The sequence below is a fragment of the Ostrinia furnacalis genome, unplaced genomic scaffold (genome assembly GCF_004193835.3).
Source record: "Ostrinia furnacalis isolate ACB-3 unplaced genomic scaffold, ASM419383v2 OfSCF5438, whole genome shotgun sequence".
Taxonomy (NCBI): Eukaryota; Metazoa; Arthropoda; class Insecta; order Lepidoptera; family Crambidae; genus Ostrinia; species Ostrinia furnacalis.
This window is the reverse complement of record NW_021135677.1, coordinates 745154-761000: the sequence shown is the minus strand read 5'-3', so window position 1 is coordinate 761000 and position 15847 is coordinate 745154. Positions and strand designations below refer to the sequence as shown.

Below are 15847 nucleotides of genomic sequence, written 5' to 3'. Positions count from 1 at the left end.
ATTCGTAAATACCTACTTAAAAGAAACAATAAAAATTTTCAAAATTTACCTAAATTATTATTATTTCATTCCTTTCCTATATGTATGGAGACTAATTTTTATAAGATTAATGAATAAAATCAGTATACTTTATGATGAATTAACATTTATTCAAAAACAAATTTACAGTGTCATATACAAGGATCCTCATCCATAATGGGACCCAGTTTATATACATAAATCATACAAGTACAATAAAATGTATTATAACATGAATTGAATAACATTTACAATTATTGGTTTATGTACGAGAAGGCACGCTTCGAAATTAAGTTTTCATAATAATCAAATACTTACACAGTAGGTACAACTAAACATGACATTGGCATAAATATCTACAGAATGTTTTGGGCCCGTATTCTGAAACGACGTTCAAACATCATATTATAATGAATCATTATCTTCCATGTCATTGGTCTAAAGACTGAAATACCACCAATCACCAGTTTGGTTGAATGTACGTCGAGAACTATAATCGAGATTGAATCTAGTTTTGAAGTTCGTTTTAAAATAAGGGCCTGTCTAGCGTTTGAATAGTAGTATATGTGTCACTAAAGTGTAACCGGTTTTCTAGGTGTAGTACTACAAGACTGGTGCGCCAATTTTCAAGAGCTAGTAGTACGCACCATACAAGACAATAATTAACCCTAAACCAAAGAATTTAGAATAGTAAAATGATAAAGACAAAGTATGCAATGATAAATAAAATTTTAAGGAATGCTTCGTAAAATATCGTTCGCTCGTACTTGCCAAATCACATCAGGCAGCATAACATAACGTCAAATACATAAAGCTGCATTAATTTTTATATACAACAGAACATAATTTTGTAACAGCATTTAACCGCAATAAATATCGTGTCAATGTGTATCGTGGGTCAAAGAAAGAATACACAAATTTAGGCATTGTAGAATAGAATAATAAAACTTATTACTGTCCATTTGGTTTGAATCCCACGTTAAGAAGATGGTTTACGAGTATGACTGTCAAAACAATAGTACGCGAGTGAGATAAGTCCTCGCGACCAGACAGAAATCATTATAAAATATAAAAATAATGATTTCATTAAAATTATCGGCAGCTTTTGCTAAATTATATTTATCAGTATTAGTTTTAAACCTCTCGATAAGCTAATAAATAAGTATTGTCAAAATGATAAAGTGAAAATAGTTAAGGGTTAACTCCAAAAATTTTCCGATTGACCAATTACTCGGGTGATAAGGTTTAATTCTAACACTGATAAATAAATAAGGTCGAGCGACATGTTAACTGATGAACTTGGCAAGTTCGTTAAGGTGCACAATTTGTAACAATGTTTTCTCAAACATTTACAATTGAGTCGTGAGGTGGTGGAAAATTTGATTATAAATGCAGATAAGTCTAAACAAGGGAAGACAGTTCTATGAATAAAGAAAAGAACAAGTAATGTCTAACCTAAACCCCATTATGTTTCTGTATACTTAGATAAACGCTAAGGGTGGCCACTAATATTTGTAATACAGGTTATTGTCCCGTGATTTCGTCGAACTCACATGTGCATGACTTTTGGGGTGCTCTTGCCTCGAAGCCAGTTCAAAAGAACTGTCGACGTGCTCTGGGAATCACGCGCTGAAAACAAAATAAAAATATTTAATTTCGCGTCAGTTGCGGCCAATCAAGTAAAACAATACACAATCTCGTCGTTAAATCAATGAGCGGCAGTGGTGTGATTAATTCCCACGACAAATGTTGCAGCATCACTAACTGCTATGGATAATAAAGGCTTTTTTAAAGTTATTATGTAGTCAGTGATATAAAATAATAATACAAACAATAACTAGCTTTCTTATAAACAGTGTGATGGCTGCATATACATAATGTGATATGGCTACTTCCAGAGAGTGTAGTGGCTATTAATGGATAGTGTCATGGTGTCATCGTAGCTAATAACAGATAGTGTGGTGGCTATTAACAGATAGTGTGGTGGCTATTAACAGAAAATGCGGTGGCTATTAACCTTTTAACTGGTATAGAGAAAAATATTTTTCAATAGTTATGTTTTCTCAATAAGGTTCAAAATATGGTGGCAACAATTCTGCCAAAGGTAAAGGTTTAACATAATATTGCATGGTAGCTATCAACAGACAGTGTGGTGGCTATTTATCGTTTTGTGGCTACATACAAAGTGCCACATGCCCGTATATGGCGAGGGGGTCAACTTGGCACGACCCGGTATAAGATAAATAAATAAATAATAAATAAATCTTTGGACAATTTCACACAGCGCCAGCTAGCCCCAAAGTAAGCAACTTAATGCTTGTGTTATGGGTGCTAGCTTAACGGATATACTACTTATATACTTTTTTTTTTTAATACATACATATTATACATAGTCACACCCAGACCCGTCACAGAAATTAAAATTCATCATTTCAATTTCTGCCCGGCCGGGAATCGAACCCGGGACCTCTCGGCATAGTAGTCCGTTCTGAACCACTACACCAAACGGCCGACAGATGACAGTTGACTTTAGTTGAGCCTGTGATAGAGAGCCAGGCCCCCCGCTTAAAACTAATCCTAGATACGCCAATGGGTGGCTACAGTGTGGTGAGCATAGAAATATAGAGATGCCAACTAATGCGCTGAGTACGATACTCAGTGTCGCATTAGAAATTCACATTCACAAAGTAATGAAAACAAAAACAATACGTCGCGAATACAAACAATATGTCATGCACACATCGCATTCAGAGCTACTATTCGTTCGCATACTAGATTGCAAGTAATGTACTTACGTACAACAATCGCACGTCACTGCGTATGTAGTGGACATACATTCTGTTAGTTTAAATTTTGCTCATTATCCACTGCGGTATTAGTACTCAACGTTCGAATAATCTTTAGTGTAGTACTAAAGATTATTCGAACGTTGAGTAGCAAGCAATGTATTCATTGCTGTCACGAGCAATGTGTTCTGTTTTTGGGAATATTGCTGCGACACTGGCCCCGCCCCTTTGTCACATCTCCCTTTAGTTTCTGTGATCTGTGGTGGCGACTTAAGAGTTCATTTTCATCATAAATTCCTGATTTTTAAGTTAACACAAAACAGGAATTTTGTTTTCAAAGGGGTCACTTAAAAACTAGGGATTGATGGTGAAAACGGGCATTATAGACCAGCGGTTCCCGAATGGTGGTCCGCGGAACCCTGGGGTTCCGTGGAAAGGCCGCAAGGGTTCCGTAAAAAATATTATCCTACGTTTCGTGACCGACGTTGTTCGTTCACTTCACTTGTTAACGCACAAGGGAGGGGCAGGGCGTGCGGGCGGAGTAGTACGGGGGTTCAGCTAGGAAAAGTATAATCAATGAGGGCTATCGTTTTAGCGCTCACCAGTTGGCGCCACTGTAGAGTAAGGTCCTGTCACTTGCTAGTGGCGAAGACAGTGGCGCCAGCTGGTGAGCGCTAAAGTGGTAGGAGGACTATCGCATTTGCACTCATCAAGATGGCGCCACTGTAGAGTAAGGTCCTGTCAATCGCCAGGGGTGCCAACTGTTAAGTATAAAAACGATAGCCCTCATTAGGGTTACTTGGCAAAAAAAGTTGGGAAACCCTGTTATAGACCGTGATGGTTACTTACACAGGGTGTGGTGTGCCTGCGCGAGCTGGTCGCGGGCTTCGGGCGGCAGGTGCGCCACGTCCCGCTGCAGCAGGCGCAGGTCCATCTGCCGCTGCTCGCTCTCCTGTCGGAAGCGCACGTCGCGGCTGTGCTTCACGCTGCGCAGTTCGGATAACCTGCGAATGAANCCACCGTGCGGCAGTGGTGTGATTAATTCCCACGACAAATGTTGCAGCATCACTAACTGCTATGGATAATAAAGGCTTTTTAAAAGTTATTATGTAGTCAGTCATATAAAATAATAATATGTACAAATAATAACTAGCTTTCTTATAAACAGTGTGATGGCTGTATATACATAATGTGATATGGCTACTTCCAGAAAGTGTAGTGGCTTTTAACAGACAGAGTCGTAGACAGGTAGTGTCGTGGCTATTTACAGATTTGCAACGCACGAATGCGAGTGAGCTTTACTTGTGTTTGTACGTGTACATGCACATAACGATAGTGTAATGTCTGTCAAAACTTTTGAAAAACGAACAGTAGCGAGCCACCACACATGTAAAGCTCATTCGCCTTCGTGAATTGCAACAACTGTTAATAACAGATGGTATGGTAGCTAATATTAGATAGTGTGGTGGCTATTAACAGCTAGTGTGGTAGCTAATAACAGATATTTGAGCGACTAAAAACAGTGTGGTGATTATTAACAGATAGTGTGGTACCTAATAATAACAGACAGGTGTAGTGGTTATTATCAGACAGTGTGGCGACTATCATCAGATAGTGTGGTGACTATTATCAGATAGTGTGGTAGCTAATAACAGATAGTTGAGCGACTAAAAACAGTGTGGTGACTGGATATTAACAGACAGTGTGGTGACTATCATCAGATAGTGTGGTGACTATTAACATATAGTGTGGTACCTAATAATATCAGATAGTGTGGTGGCTATTTACTGGTGCTACTGAGTTTGATGTTCGATTATAGACCACTAGCTTTTGCCCGCGGCTTCACCCGCGTGAAATTTGGTTTGTCACATATCGTCATAAATTATAGCCTATGTGTTATTCTGGGTTATAATCAATAATACTGTAAAGTTTTATCAAAGTCCGTTTAGTAGATATTGCGTGAAAGAGTAGCAAACATCCAGACATCGATAAAAACTTTCGCATTTATAATACTCGTATTAGTAGGATGATGGCTACTTACACAGGGTGTGGTGTGCCTGCGCGAGCTGGTCGCGGGCCTCGGGCGGCAGGTGCGCCACGTCCCGCTGCAGCAGGCGCAGGTCCATCTGCCGCTGCTCGCTCTCCTGTCGGAAGCGCACGTCGCGGCTGTGCTTCACGCTGCGCAGTTCGGATAACCTGCGATTAAANCGAATGAACCGAAGCGGTCAAATTCAAATAGTTAAAAACTCTTTTATAGACTTAATAATCTTGCTTTTTGTGAACAAAAAATAAGTATACAGGGTGTTAGGTAAATGGGTATATGAGCCGGCACTAGCCCATGTAAATTTTTTAAATTTTCATACAAAATAAATTTTATAAAATCCGATTTGTATGAAAATTAAAATAATTAAAACGAAGATATCAATTTTCTGACTTCACCATACCATTTATATGACCATGTTAACATGGGCTAGTGTCGGCTCATATACCCATTTACCTAACACCCTGTATAAGTATTTTGGGCTTATTCCACTATTCCCCGTTGACAATCCCCGTCAACGGGGATTAGTGAACAAAAAGTTCATTAATACCCGTTATAATAGGATTTTATTTTGATTTTATAAGTTCCAATTGGCGTTAACGGGGAATAGTGAACAAAAAGTTCACGCAGAACACCTAGGTGAACCAGGGGTACAAGAAGTTAACACCTAGGTGTACCACTTCGGTGTTCCACGGGTCAGAAGGGCATAGATCCTTGCCAGGGCACTTATACACGTCCTAAATATAGCTTGCCCTACCACCACTTCGGGACAACATATAGGCTGAGAAGAAGTGGCGGAAGAAACTCAGTCACCTATGCCATTATTTGAAATGCACTGGTGAATTCGTATTACTAGCACTGATTAACTTCGGCTTTTAACAGAGTAGAGGTATGACGACTATAATATGACGAGCACATAAATTACAAATATTAACTTCCATGACTATAGTAGGGCTTGTGTTGCACATTTTTTTTAAAGATTAGGTACTAAGTTAAATATGCTTGTGTCACGAGTGAGCTCACCACAATAGTCGAGCGGTGACGGGGACCGATCCCGCGTTCCCCGGATCACGAGTCGGCCAGTCCGACTCCTTCACCGTTCGCCTATCGTGGCTTACATTAACATTTGGGGTTAAAGTCCAGTACGTGAACCGTTAGGCTGTGCAATGTAAATTATTACGCTAGAAAAAAACTCACTTGGCTTGCAGCTTCGGTTTATCTCCATCGGCTTCGCTCACGCTGCTACTGCGGGACGTCTGGCCTCGGTGAGTGTCAACGAACTGCGAGTGTTCTCTTTCCACGCTGAAACTGGGTAATTCAGATACCGTTTCCTGGCTGTCAGTGGACGTATCTAATTCTATCGACTTAATTTTTGATTTCATCTCTTCATTTGACCGTAAACTGTCCGAGAGCCGTAATTGCAAGGTGTCTCGTTCTTCTAACAGTTGTGTGAGCTCCATCGTGAGTTCCTCGCAGCGCACATCTCTCTGGTGCAACATGTACAGTGCCAAATCCAGTTCAGCTCTTGGCACTGCGTCTAAAAGTTCTTTATTAACTAAACCCTCCTGGCTCTCGCCTTCGTCACTCGATTTTGTATCGGAAGCAAAAGTAACGTGCTTTTCTACTCTAGAGCTCGCCTTTCTCATCATGTTTTCTAAAGTATTCAATTCATCTTTCAGTGTAACTATTTCCATTTCTTGATTTTCAAGTGCAACTTGCATTTCCTTGATTCTAGATGAGTGCTCTTCTAAAGATTTGTTCAAATCTACTATCAGTTTGTTAAGGTTTGTACACTCAATTATCTTTGCATTTAAAGCTTCTTCTAAATTCGATTTGTCTGTGTTCAAATCGTTTATATTTTTTTCATAATATTCTATATTTTCATGCATTTTCAATCTTAAAATAGCAAGTTCAGACTCTTTTTCATAACTTAGATCCTCGATTTTTTTCTCAAATTCAAGCAGTTGTTTTCTGACATTTTCAAATTCTTCATTCCTTTGAGTTAGGGTTAAAGTATACTCATGAGTTTTTTGGTATATTTCACTATCTTTTAAACGTATTTGGTTATTTAAATCTACAATAGTAGAAGCCACTTCTTCTAATTTTCTATTAAGCTCATCCACTTGCTGACACAATTCTTCGTTATTTGCCTTGAACGTTGCTAAATCATTTTGAGCGTTTTGATACTTTTGCTCGTAGTTTTCTGTGTGCCGTTTATTAGTTTCTTCCTTTTCTTGAATCAACTTCTCATATTCTTCTTGTTGTGAAAGCAATTTATTTTCGTACATAACTTTTTCGTCCTCTATTTCTGAACGTAATAATTCCAACTGGTTCATTACTTCACAGTATTTTTCTTGAAGGCTATGTAAATGTCCCTCTTTATCTTGAAGTTTATTTTGCAACGAAGTAACCTGTTCCATCATTACTAATTTATTTGTTTCTTCTTGACTAAATGACTGGACGTTGTCGAGTAGTTGCTCGTATTTGGTTTCAGATGCGCTTAATTCAGCTCTAAGTTCTTGTTCAACTTTAAGAAAATCGGCTTCTCTCTGTGCTAGGTGCTGCTTCCAAAGTTCTGCTATTTCAAAACCTCGTTGATCAACAGCGCTGGACATAGATGAACGTAACTCAGCTAAGCTCGAAAGTAATTGATCATTTTCTATGTTCAGGTTTTGAAGTCTGAGAGTAAGCTCAGTAATTTGTTTTGCATATTGTTGTACTTTCTGCTCAAGGTTTTTATTGTTAATTTCTATGTGGTAATTTTCTTCTACACGCAACGCATTTTTATTTTCATAACTTTGTATTGTTTGAGCCATCTCTTGATTAAGGGTCTCCAATTTTGTTACCTTGTTGGATGATTCGTCTAACTGGCATTTTAATTGTGAGCAATATTCCTCTAACGCGTTATTTTTTTCGGATAAAATTAAGAGGTCTTCATTCTGAACCTTCGCCGGTTGCTCCTCGTACATAAGTAATTGTTCACGTGTTCTTTCAAGTTCCAGTTTCAGAGACTCTGCATTGACTTTAGCTTCATTCTCAGAACCCTTAAGAGATTGGATCTCACTTTCAAATTCATTAGATTTTTTAAGTAATTCACTTTTACTATTTTCATATAATTGATTTATCTCATCTCTTTCCAGTTTTAAATTTTCATACATTTTAGCAACTTCATTAGACTGGACTTCAAATTCCTTAAGTTTCTTATTAATTGTTTCATTGTGTTTGTGTAATTCAGTATTTTTCTCACTTAACTCAGAAATTGAAGCATTCAGACTATCACAATTTGGACATGATTGTTGCTGCTTTATTTGTTGAGTAATGACATCAATTTCACTTCTCAGTTTTGATTCCCGAGTTAGTAGTTCTCGATTTTGAGAAGTCAACTGATCAACCATTGTTTGTAATTCGTCATTTTCTTTTTCTAGTTTAATCATTTCATTTTTCACTGAATCAGTTGTAGCGTCATGACTGGAGCTAATTTTATGCTCTGGAGTATTTTTATTTTCACCCCACTGTAAAGTTGACATTTTATCGTTTACTTCTTTAAATTTGAATTTCCATAATTCAATCTCATTATCAAGTTTTTCTTTCATATCAGTTAATCTTTCATTGGCATTACTAAATACTTCATTTTGTTTTTTGATGGTTTCTTTCTCTCGTTTTTCTTTTTGCAAATCTGAATTAAGCTCTCCTAGCTTCTTTTCTAATTCCATGATGGTATTACGAAGTTCATCTTCAATAGCGCTGTCTAAAAATGATGATTGAGATAATTGTTTGGATAATTTCAGTTCGTTAGATAACATATCATTGTTATTCTTAAATTCTTTCAGCTTTTTCATAACTTTTAACAGTTTTGTGTTATTGGCATCAAGATCTTTTTTTAACGTTTCATTCTCTTTTTGAAGTTGGCTTATTTTTTCATTAAGATGAGCGTATTCAGACGACACATCAGTTGGTACTTCTTCAGTTTCGCCAAATCCCCAGCCCTCGTCAGAATTGAAAGGATCAACTTCACTCGGATTGTCATCCTGTTCTGCTTTATAACAAAGATATGCTTTTTTCGGTACAATAACTTCTTCCGAGACATTTTTAGAATCTAATACATCAGATCCTGCAACAAATGCGCTTTTTTGTACAGAATCAGTAGTTTTACTGTCACTGGGCTTAGTATCAGAATAATTAGACGAGACGTCGGATACTATTTGTGACTCTAAATCTGATATATTATATTTAGCTGGTTCTTCGGTATTAACTGCTTCGATAGTAGAAGAAATAATCAATCCCTCAGTTTTAGGAATATTCATCTCAAATGAAACTTTTTTTCTATCTTTTAACTCCTTATATTGTTCTTCTTTCTGAAGTATTAGGTGCTGCAATTGCTCATTGTCTTGTTTCAATATTTGTAATTCATTTATTAATTGATCAACATCTGATGTAGATTGTTGTAACTTATTAGTTAAATCATTTATTTTACTCTCTAAATTAGAAACTGTTGATGCTCCGTTAACTTGAACCGAATGTAACTTATTACTGACTTCTTGAATTTCTTGATTTTTATTATTGACAAGTGCATTTAATCTATTTATCTCAGTTATGTACTGATCTGTGTAATCAGGTGAGGCTTGCTGTTGTTGCAAATCCGTTTTGTCAAGAATATCCTGGTTTATACGGTTAAGTTCTTCCATATTTATTTTTAGCCGCTCATTTTCACTACTATATTCTTGAAGTTTTATTTCCAACTGTGTAATATGCTCAGTGATTTTTTCATACTTTTCACTATACATCTTTTTCTCTTTTATTGCGTTGTCTATTTGTGTCGTAAATTCTGTTTCAAGATCTTCAATGTCTTGTTTCTTTTTAAGAATTATCGCTTGATGTTCCTGTGTTATACGTTTAAGTTGAACTTCTAAGTCACGTACTTGATTTTGCAATTTTATTATGGTGTTTTCTGCAACATCTGTTCGATTAGCCTTATCTATTATTGTGTTATAATTATCTTGAACTTCAGACAAAGATTTACGTAAATGCTTATTTTCTTCAGTAAGATTTTGTAGCTTATCTTGTAAGTGTCTATTTTCACTCTCTATTTCATGCAGTTGTTTTTCCACAACTCTGTCATGATCCATGAGAACTGCTAATCTACTAACTAGTTCATCTTCTTGGCTGGAATAATCAGTATAAGCCTTTTGTTTTTCTTGTAGCTGGCTATCTAATTGATCTGCCTTTCGCTCCAAAGAATGGCGTCTGTCTTCCATAATGGATATACTTTCCTCGAGTCGGCATATTCGTGTTTTGTATTTATTCATTTCAGTTTCCAACGTCTCAATGTACAAATCTCGCTCCTGTATTTTAGCATCATGGCCAAACTGTAACTGTGTCAATATTTGCTCTTGGTTACCTAATTTGTTTAGAAGATCAACAATTTGAGCTTGTTTATAATTATTATCTGCTTCTAAAGTAGATACTTTTGTCACAAGATTGGCATTGTTTTTCAGTTCAATCTCTAGCGCAACAGCTTTTTGATTTGACATAACTACTTGTGATTCTAGCGTAAAATTTTTTTCTTGCATATCAGTTAGATGGTTAGTTGTTAATATAATTCCACTATTTAAATCGACGACTTCTTGGCGCGCTTCGCGCAGTTGTTGTTCACAGGAAACTCTTTGGATTTGTAGCCGATTGATCTCTTCTTCTGCGTGCTTTAATTTTTCCTGCAGAGCAGGAAGCGTTTCGACTTGAATTGAAAGCTGTTCCATACGTTCATTTTTAGCTTCTAATTGATGTTGTACTTGATGGAACTGATTTTCTAAATCAGTATACATGGAAGATTTTTTCTTAATGTTAACAGCAAACTTCTTCAACTTTTCCATCAACTCTTTGTTTTTCACTTCCAATGCTACGCATTGCTCAGATAACTGTTCCTTTTCAGTTAAAAGCTTTTGCATTTTATCTGATGTGTCTTGCATCGCTTGTGAGTACTCTTCTGAAGATTTATCTTTCTCTGCCAACAAGTTACGTAATTTTTCATTTTCAATAGACTCTTTTCTTAATTGCAATTTAATTTCATGAATTTCTTCATCACGTTCCTTTGCTTGAAGCATAACGTTTGCTACTTCTTCTGAGTGTTTTTGTTGCTGAGTTTGCAATTCTTTTATTTGTGTTTGCTTTTCAGACAACAAGTCTTGATGTTTTTTCAATTCTGTTTCTATATTGTTGTTTTTGCCTTCTAAGGACACTTTAATTGACATTAATTGAGACTTTTCTTCTTCTAATGATTTAATTTTGTCTTCAGCTTCAGTTAGCTTTTTCTGATAGGCTGATATTTGTTTATTTAATGATTTCACAAGTTCAGCGTTTTGATCTTTAGCTTTTTCTTCTTCAAGTAACTCAATCGTTGATTTTAGTTTTTGAGAAACATCGTTTAATTTAGTTATTTGATTTATATACTCTACTAGTTCTTTATCTTTCTGTTGTAATGTGTTTCCATAATTTAATATCTGCATTTCATATTCACGTAACAAGTTTTCTAGTTCATGTATTCTCACATCACGAGCTGTTATGGTGTTGCCATATTCTTGGCGAGTTTTCAGTATATCATCTTGCAACATTTCATTAGCGTTTTTAAGCTCCTCTAATTGCCTCTCAAATTGCTTATCACTAACGGAATCTTCCAGCTTATCTCTCAAGGCTTGGTTCTCCTCCGATAGTGATTTTAACTTGGCTTCAAACGACGCATTTGTCTGAAGTAATTCGTTTTGCTTTTGATGTTGCTCTTCTAATGATAGTATCTTCATTTGACAATCACCAATTTCAGCTTCTCTGTCTTTGATGGTATTTTTTAATTTTAATATTTCCTTAGTCAATTGTTTAACTGATTTATTTCGATTAACTCCCTTTTCTCCCGAAACCTTGTCATCTTGCTGGACATCAACGGCTGCTTCTAAAGTTTCTTCAATAACAGACGGTTTCGGAACCTCCACAGTTTCTTTCACGATTTCTAGATGTTCACGTTTAAGGTCTTCTATTTGACGACTAAGATCAGCATTTAGCGATAAAAGATCGTGTTTTTCATTCGTTAGTAAATCAATGTTACTCTGTAGATTGGAACATTGACTGTTGAGTTTAGCAATTTCATCATGCAGCATCTCATTTTCAGAATTGATCTTACTCATCTTATCCATTACTTCTTCTCTTTCTTGGTTAAATAATTCAATTTTTTTATTCAACTCTGCAGCCTGTTCAACTAAATTCTGTATGTTCTGTTCATCGTCACTTTTTTTGTATAGGTCCTCATTCGGATCTGATTTAGATTCCATAATGCCTTTATTATATTCCTCTAGTTCCAGTTTTTCTTGGGTTGTTAAAGATTCTACGATTTCTATTGATTCTGCTGAACTGACTTTTTCAGTACTTAACTTTTCAAGTTTATCAGTTAGTTCCATGTTTTCCTGAATATAGCTTTCCAACTTGTGTGTCAGTTCATCTTTCTCTTCTTGAATTATTTTAATTGTACTGTTCAAATGTTCTTTATCTAATTTCAAATTGTCTATAATAAGTTCTAATTCTCTTCGTGACGCAGTAAGTTCATCAATTTGTTCTTCTAGTTGTACAGACTTAATTTCGGAACAAACTTGTTCACTTTGAAGCTGAGAAATATCAGCAAGTTTGTCTTCCATTTCCATGTTCTTTTGTTGTAAAACATGTAATTCTGAAATCGAAAATACAATTTTAAAGTAAAATGTAATAAATAGGTTTGCTCTATAAAGGCTAAAAAAATAAAGAGGTAAAAAATAGTATTTTTTTGCAAGTGTTTGTCATACATTAATTGGATCTCTAGTTACCCAAATACTGTACTAACATACCTTGTACTAAATCAAATTTCTGTGATTCCAGAACACTAATTGCTCTTAGCCTTGTCTCAGCTAAATTTTCCATTTCTATCATTTTCTTGTACACGTCTGATTCAGTGACTGAAAATTACAAAAATAAATTGAGTTCATAAGTTTTTTAGTAGGATATTACAAGAAAGGTGAACAAGAACTTACGCCTTCCACTGTCGTAGTCAACAAGATGCAACTGTAAATTTCCTTTTTCTTCTTCTAGCTCTGCAACCTTCTGAGTAAGTTGATGCATTTCTTCATTAAGCTTAACAATTTCAGCATTTGAATCAGAAACCTTACTAAAGTTATCAATGGTTTTTTGCATTTGTTTTATCTTCAACTTATGACTTGACTTTACCTTGATCATATTTTTATTAGCTAAATCAACCTCTTCATTCAAGGCAGCAATTTGTTGCTGAGCTGCCTTTAATTTTTCCTCCAATTCTGTCACATCCAACTTCTGATCTTCAGTAGACGAATCCTTTTCATCTGCATCCTTGACTTTCACAATATCATTGTCAACTAAAGGTTCTAGAGGATCTGTTTCTATTCCCATATCCACCTTTTCAGCAGTAGGCACATTTTGTGTCATTTTAAGCTCTTGAATTGTGTTTTCTTGTAATGTGTTTACGGATTGGAGTTCTGATATACATACATCTTTTTGAGAAATCAAATACTCTTTTTCCAGTATATCTTTATTTAGAGATTGTACTAACATTTCTAATTTTGTGATTTCATTTTTGTTTCCCTTCTTTTCAGATTCTTGCTGTAATGATTCTGAAGACATATTACTCCAGGGCGATTTCGCTTTGGATGCAGTATTTCTACCGCCTTTACGGCCTGGCAGAGGGCTAGCTTTCTTGCTTGGTGAACCTACAGCTGCCTTAGTTTCAGTGTTTACTGTCGCCAGTTTATTTTCTAGTTCTATATTGGTCTGTCTAATTTGACAATTAATTTGCTCAAGTAATTCCACTTTTTTAGACAACTCAACCATTTGAGAAATCTCAATTGATCCCTTTTCTTCTTCAAAATCATCTTTTTCTTTTGGAGAAACTTCAGGAGGTTGATCCACTGACAGTTTCTTAATACTTTCTTCCAGCTGTGATATTTCTTTATTTTTTAATTCTAATTCCTCAAGCAACTTAGAGTGTGCGACGGTTATTTCAAATCTGGAGTTTTCTAAGATGGTGTTGGCCTCTTCTAGGCTATGAATTTTTTCGTCTTTTAATTCAATTTCCTTGATTAACTTCTGCCGCTCGTCTTTCCATTCGGTTTCCATGCTAATAAAGTTTTCTTGCATTTTTGTCATTTGATGTCTAGTATCTTCAAGCAAGAGTAAAGAATCTTTTTCTAAAAAAATAAGAAAAATTAGTTTATTTCAAGTCTTTTTTTAAACATAATTGCTTTATAATAAAGTTTATAAACCTTTTTTGCTTAAGCTATCGGACATGAGAGTAGTTGCCATATTTTTAGCTTCAATAATTTGGTCTTTTTCATTTAATTTTTCTTGTAAATCCAGAATAGTTGTTTCCATAGCTTTCATTTTCACTTGGATTACACTTAGGGCATTTTCTTTGTCTTTGAGAGTGTTCAAGAGTTGAGTGATATCACTATTGTCTGTTATCTACAACAAAGAAGAATATTAAGTCATCAATTTTATGTAATGTATATGTATGTATAAGTAAATACTTAACTGAAAGTTATTTTAGAACATACCTTTTTTACATCTACTTTAGAATCTTTTATTGGGTCTTTTTTTATTGCTGATGTTTTGATTGGTCTTTTACTAATTTCCTTGTACTGTTTAATTCTTTCCATTAATATTTCTTTTTGTTTTAAAGTGTTAGCCAGACTCTCACTTATGCCAGGTACTGTAAAAAAGAGATAAGATAATTCACAGTCAATATCAATTGATGTTGGTCTATGGAATCAAATTGGTTGAGAATGTGGTATACAATGTGGTGTAGGTGTGAAAAATATTTATAACAACTTCTTACTATTCAAAGCATCTTGAACAGAAATGTTGGTAGAAGTATCGGTTGCCACTGAGTACCCAGTTCGCTCGCTCACAGTGGATGCCATTTCTGCTGAATCTCCAATATCATCTTCCTCTATAAAGATAATTAAAAACTTAATAAGAATTGATATCAGTTATTATTTACACTGTATAAATTAAGCAATCTATGAGGTATGTTTTAGTAATAATTATTTTGCAACACCATACCAAATGGACGTCCCAGAAGTTCAGCAGTGGCTTTTCGGTGCTCTTTGATGCGTTTTGACACAAGGGCAGCATTTTCTAAAGCTTTCTGTGCTCTTTCAAACTTCACTTGTCTGTCAGAGGAAGATGACATGCGCTGTGTCTGGAAAAGTTATTTTTATAACAAGATTTTTATAAATTAAAAGTATTTTGAAAGTAAAACAAATATTATGTGGGTTATGTTAAAAAAATATCACAAAGCTGAAATTACCTATATTATTTATAACTTATTATTCAATCATATTACCACTGTCCTGTCAAATAATTGTAATGAAAAAGATTTGATGATATCATTAGTCAATTGGATTATTTATTTAATAGGCATGTCTTTATTAATTGGACTTATGGTCATTTTAAGCAGTAATACATTGTCCATAAGTTGGTGACATCATAATTAATAAGAATTTAATGTCCTTATGTTACATAGAAAACAACAGGTATGATAGTCCATTAAGAATCCATTAGGTAGATTATAATAATAACATTTATGTAAATACCTTCGGATTCTTAACACTTCCAGCAACACTACACACGTCGCTTGAGGATACTGCTATATTTGTGTCGACATCATCCAATGGTTCCCCTTCAAGGGATTTATCGACTTTTTGATCATCCGCCATGGCTTACTATTCTCTGCGTACATGAATAACAAATACACGTTGTCTCGCTTGGTTAACTACAGGAATCGTATCATTAAATAAATTTAAAGGATAAGAAAGCAATTTACACAGAAAATCCACAATAAACAAATAATTTGCCACCACCACTTGGCACTAACTTGTCATTTGCCATTTTTACACGTCATCTGACATGCCTTTCTGACAAACGCAAAAATTATTTTACCGTTCAATGATGTTTTCAG

The 15847-nt window shown here is 35.3% G+C and overlaps 1 protein-coding gene across 1 annotated transcript; it reads right to left on the bottom strand.

The window, feature by feature from the left end:
• Window positions 1-127: 127 nt before the first annotated feature.
• Window positions 128-15755, bottom strand: LOC114361176 (golgin subfamily B member 1). The gene is made up of 10 exons (XM_028316143.1): window positions 15483-15755; window positions 14950-15088; window positions 14723-14836; window positions 14442-14596; window positions 14151-14349; window positions 12891-14075; window positions 12708-12815; window positions 6043-12553; window positions 4846-5000; window positions 128-1647 (listed from the first exon to the last, which is right to left on the bottom strand). The coding sequence occupies exons 1-10, from the start codon at window positions 15603-15605 to the stop codon at window positions 1568-1570; spliced, it is 8769 nt and encodes a 2922-aa protein (XP_028171944.1). The 5' UTR covers window positions 15606-15755; the 3' UTR covers window positions 128-1567.
• Between the last annotated feature and the right edge of the window lie 92 nt (window positions 15756-15847).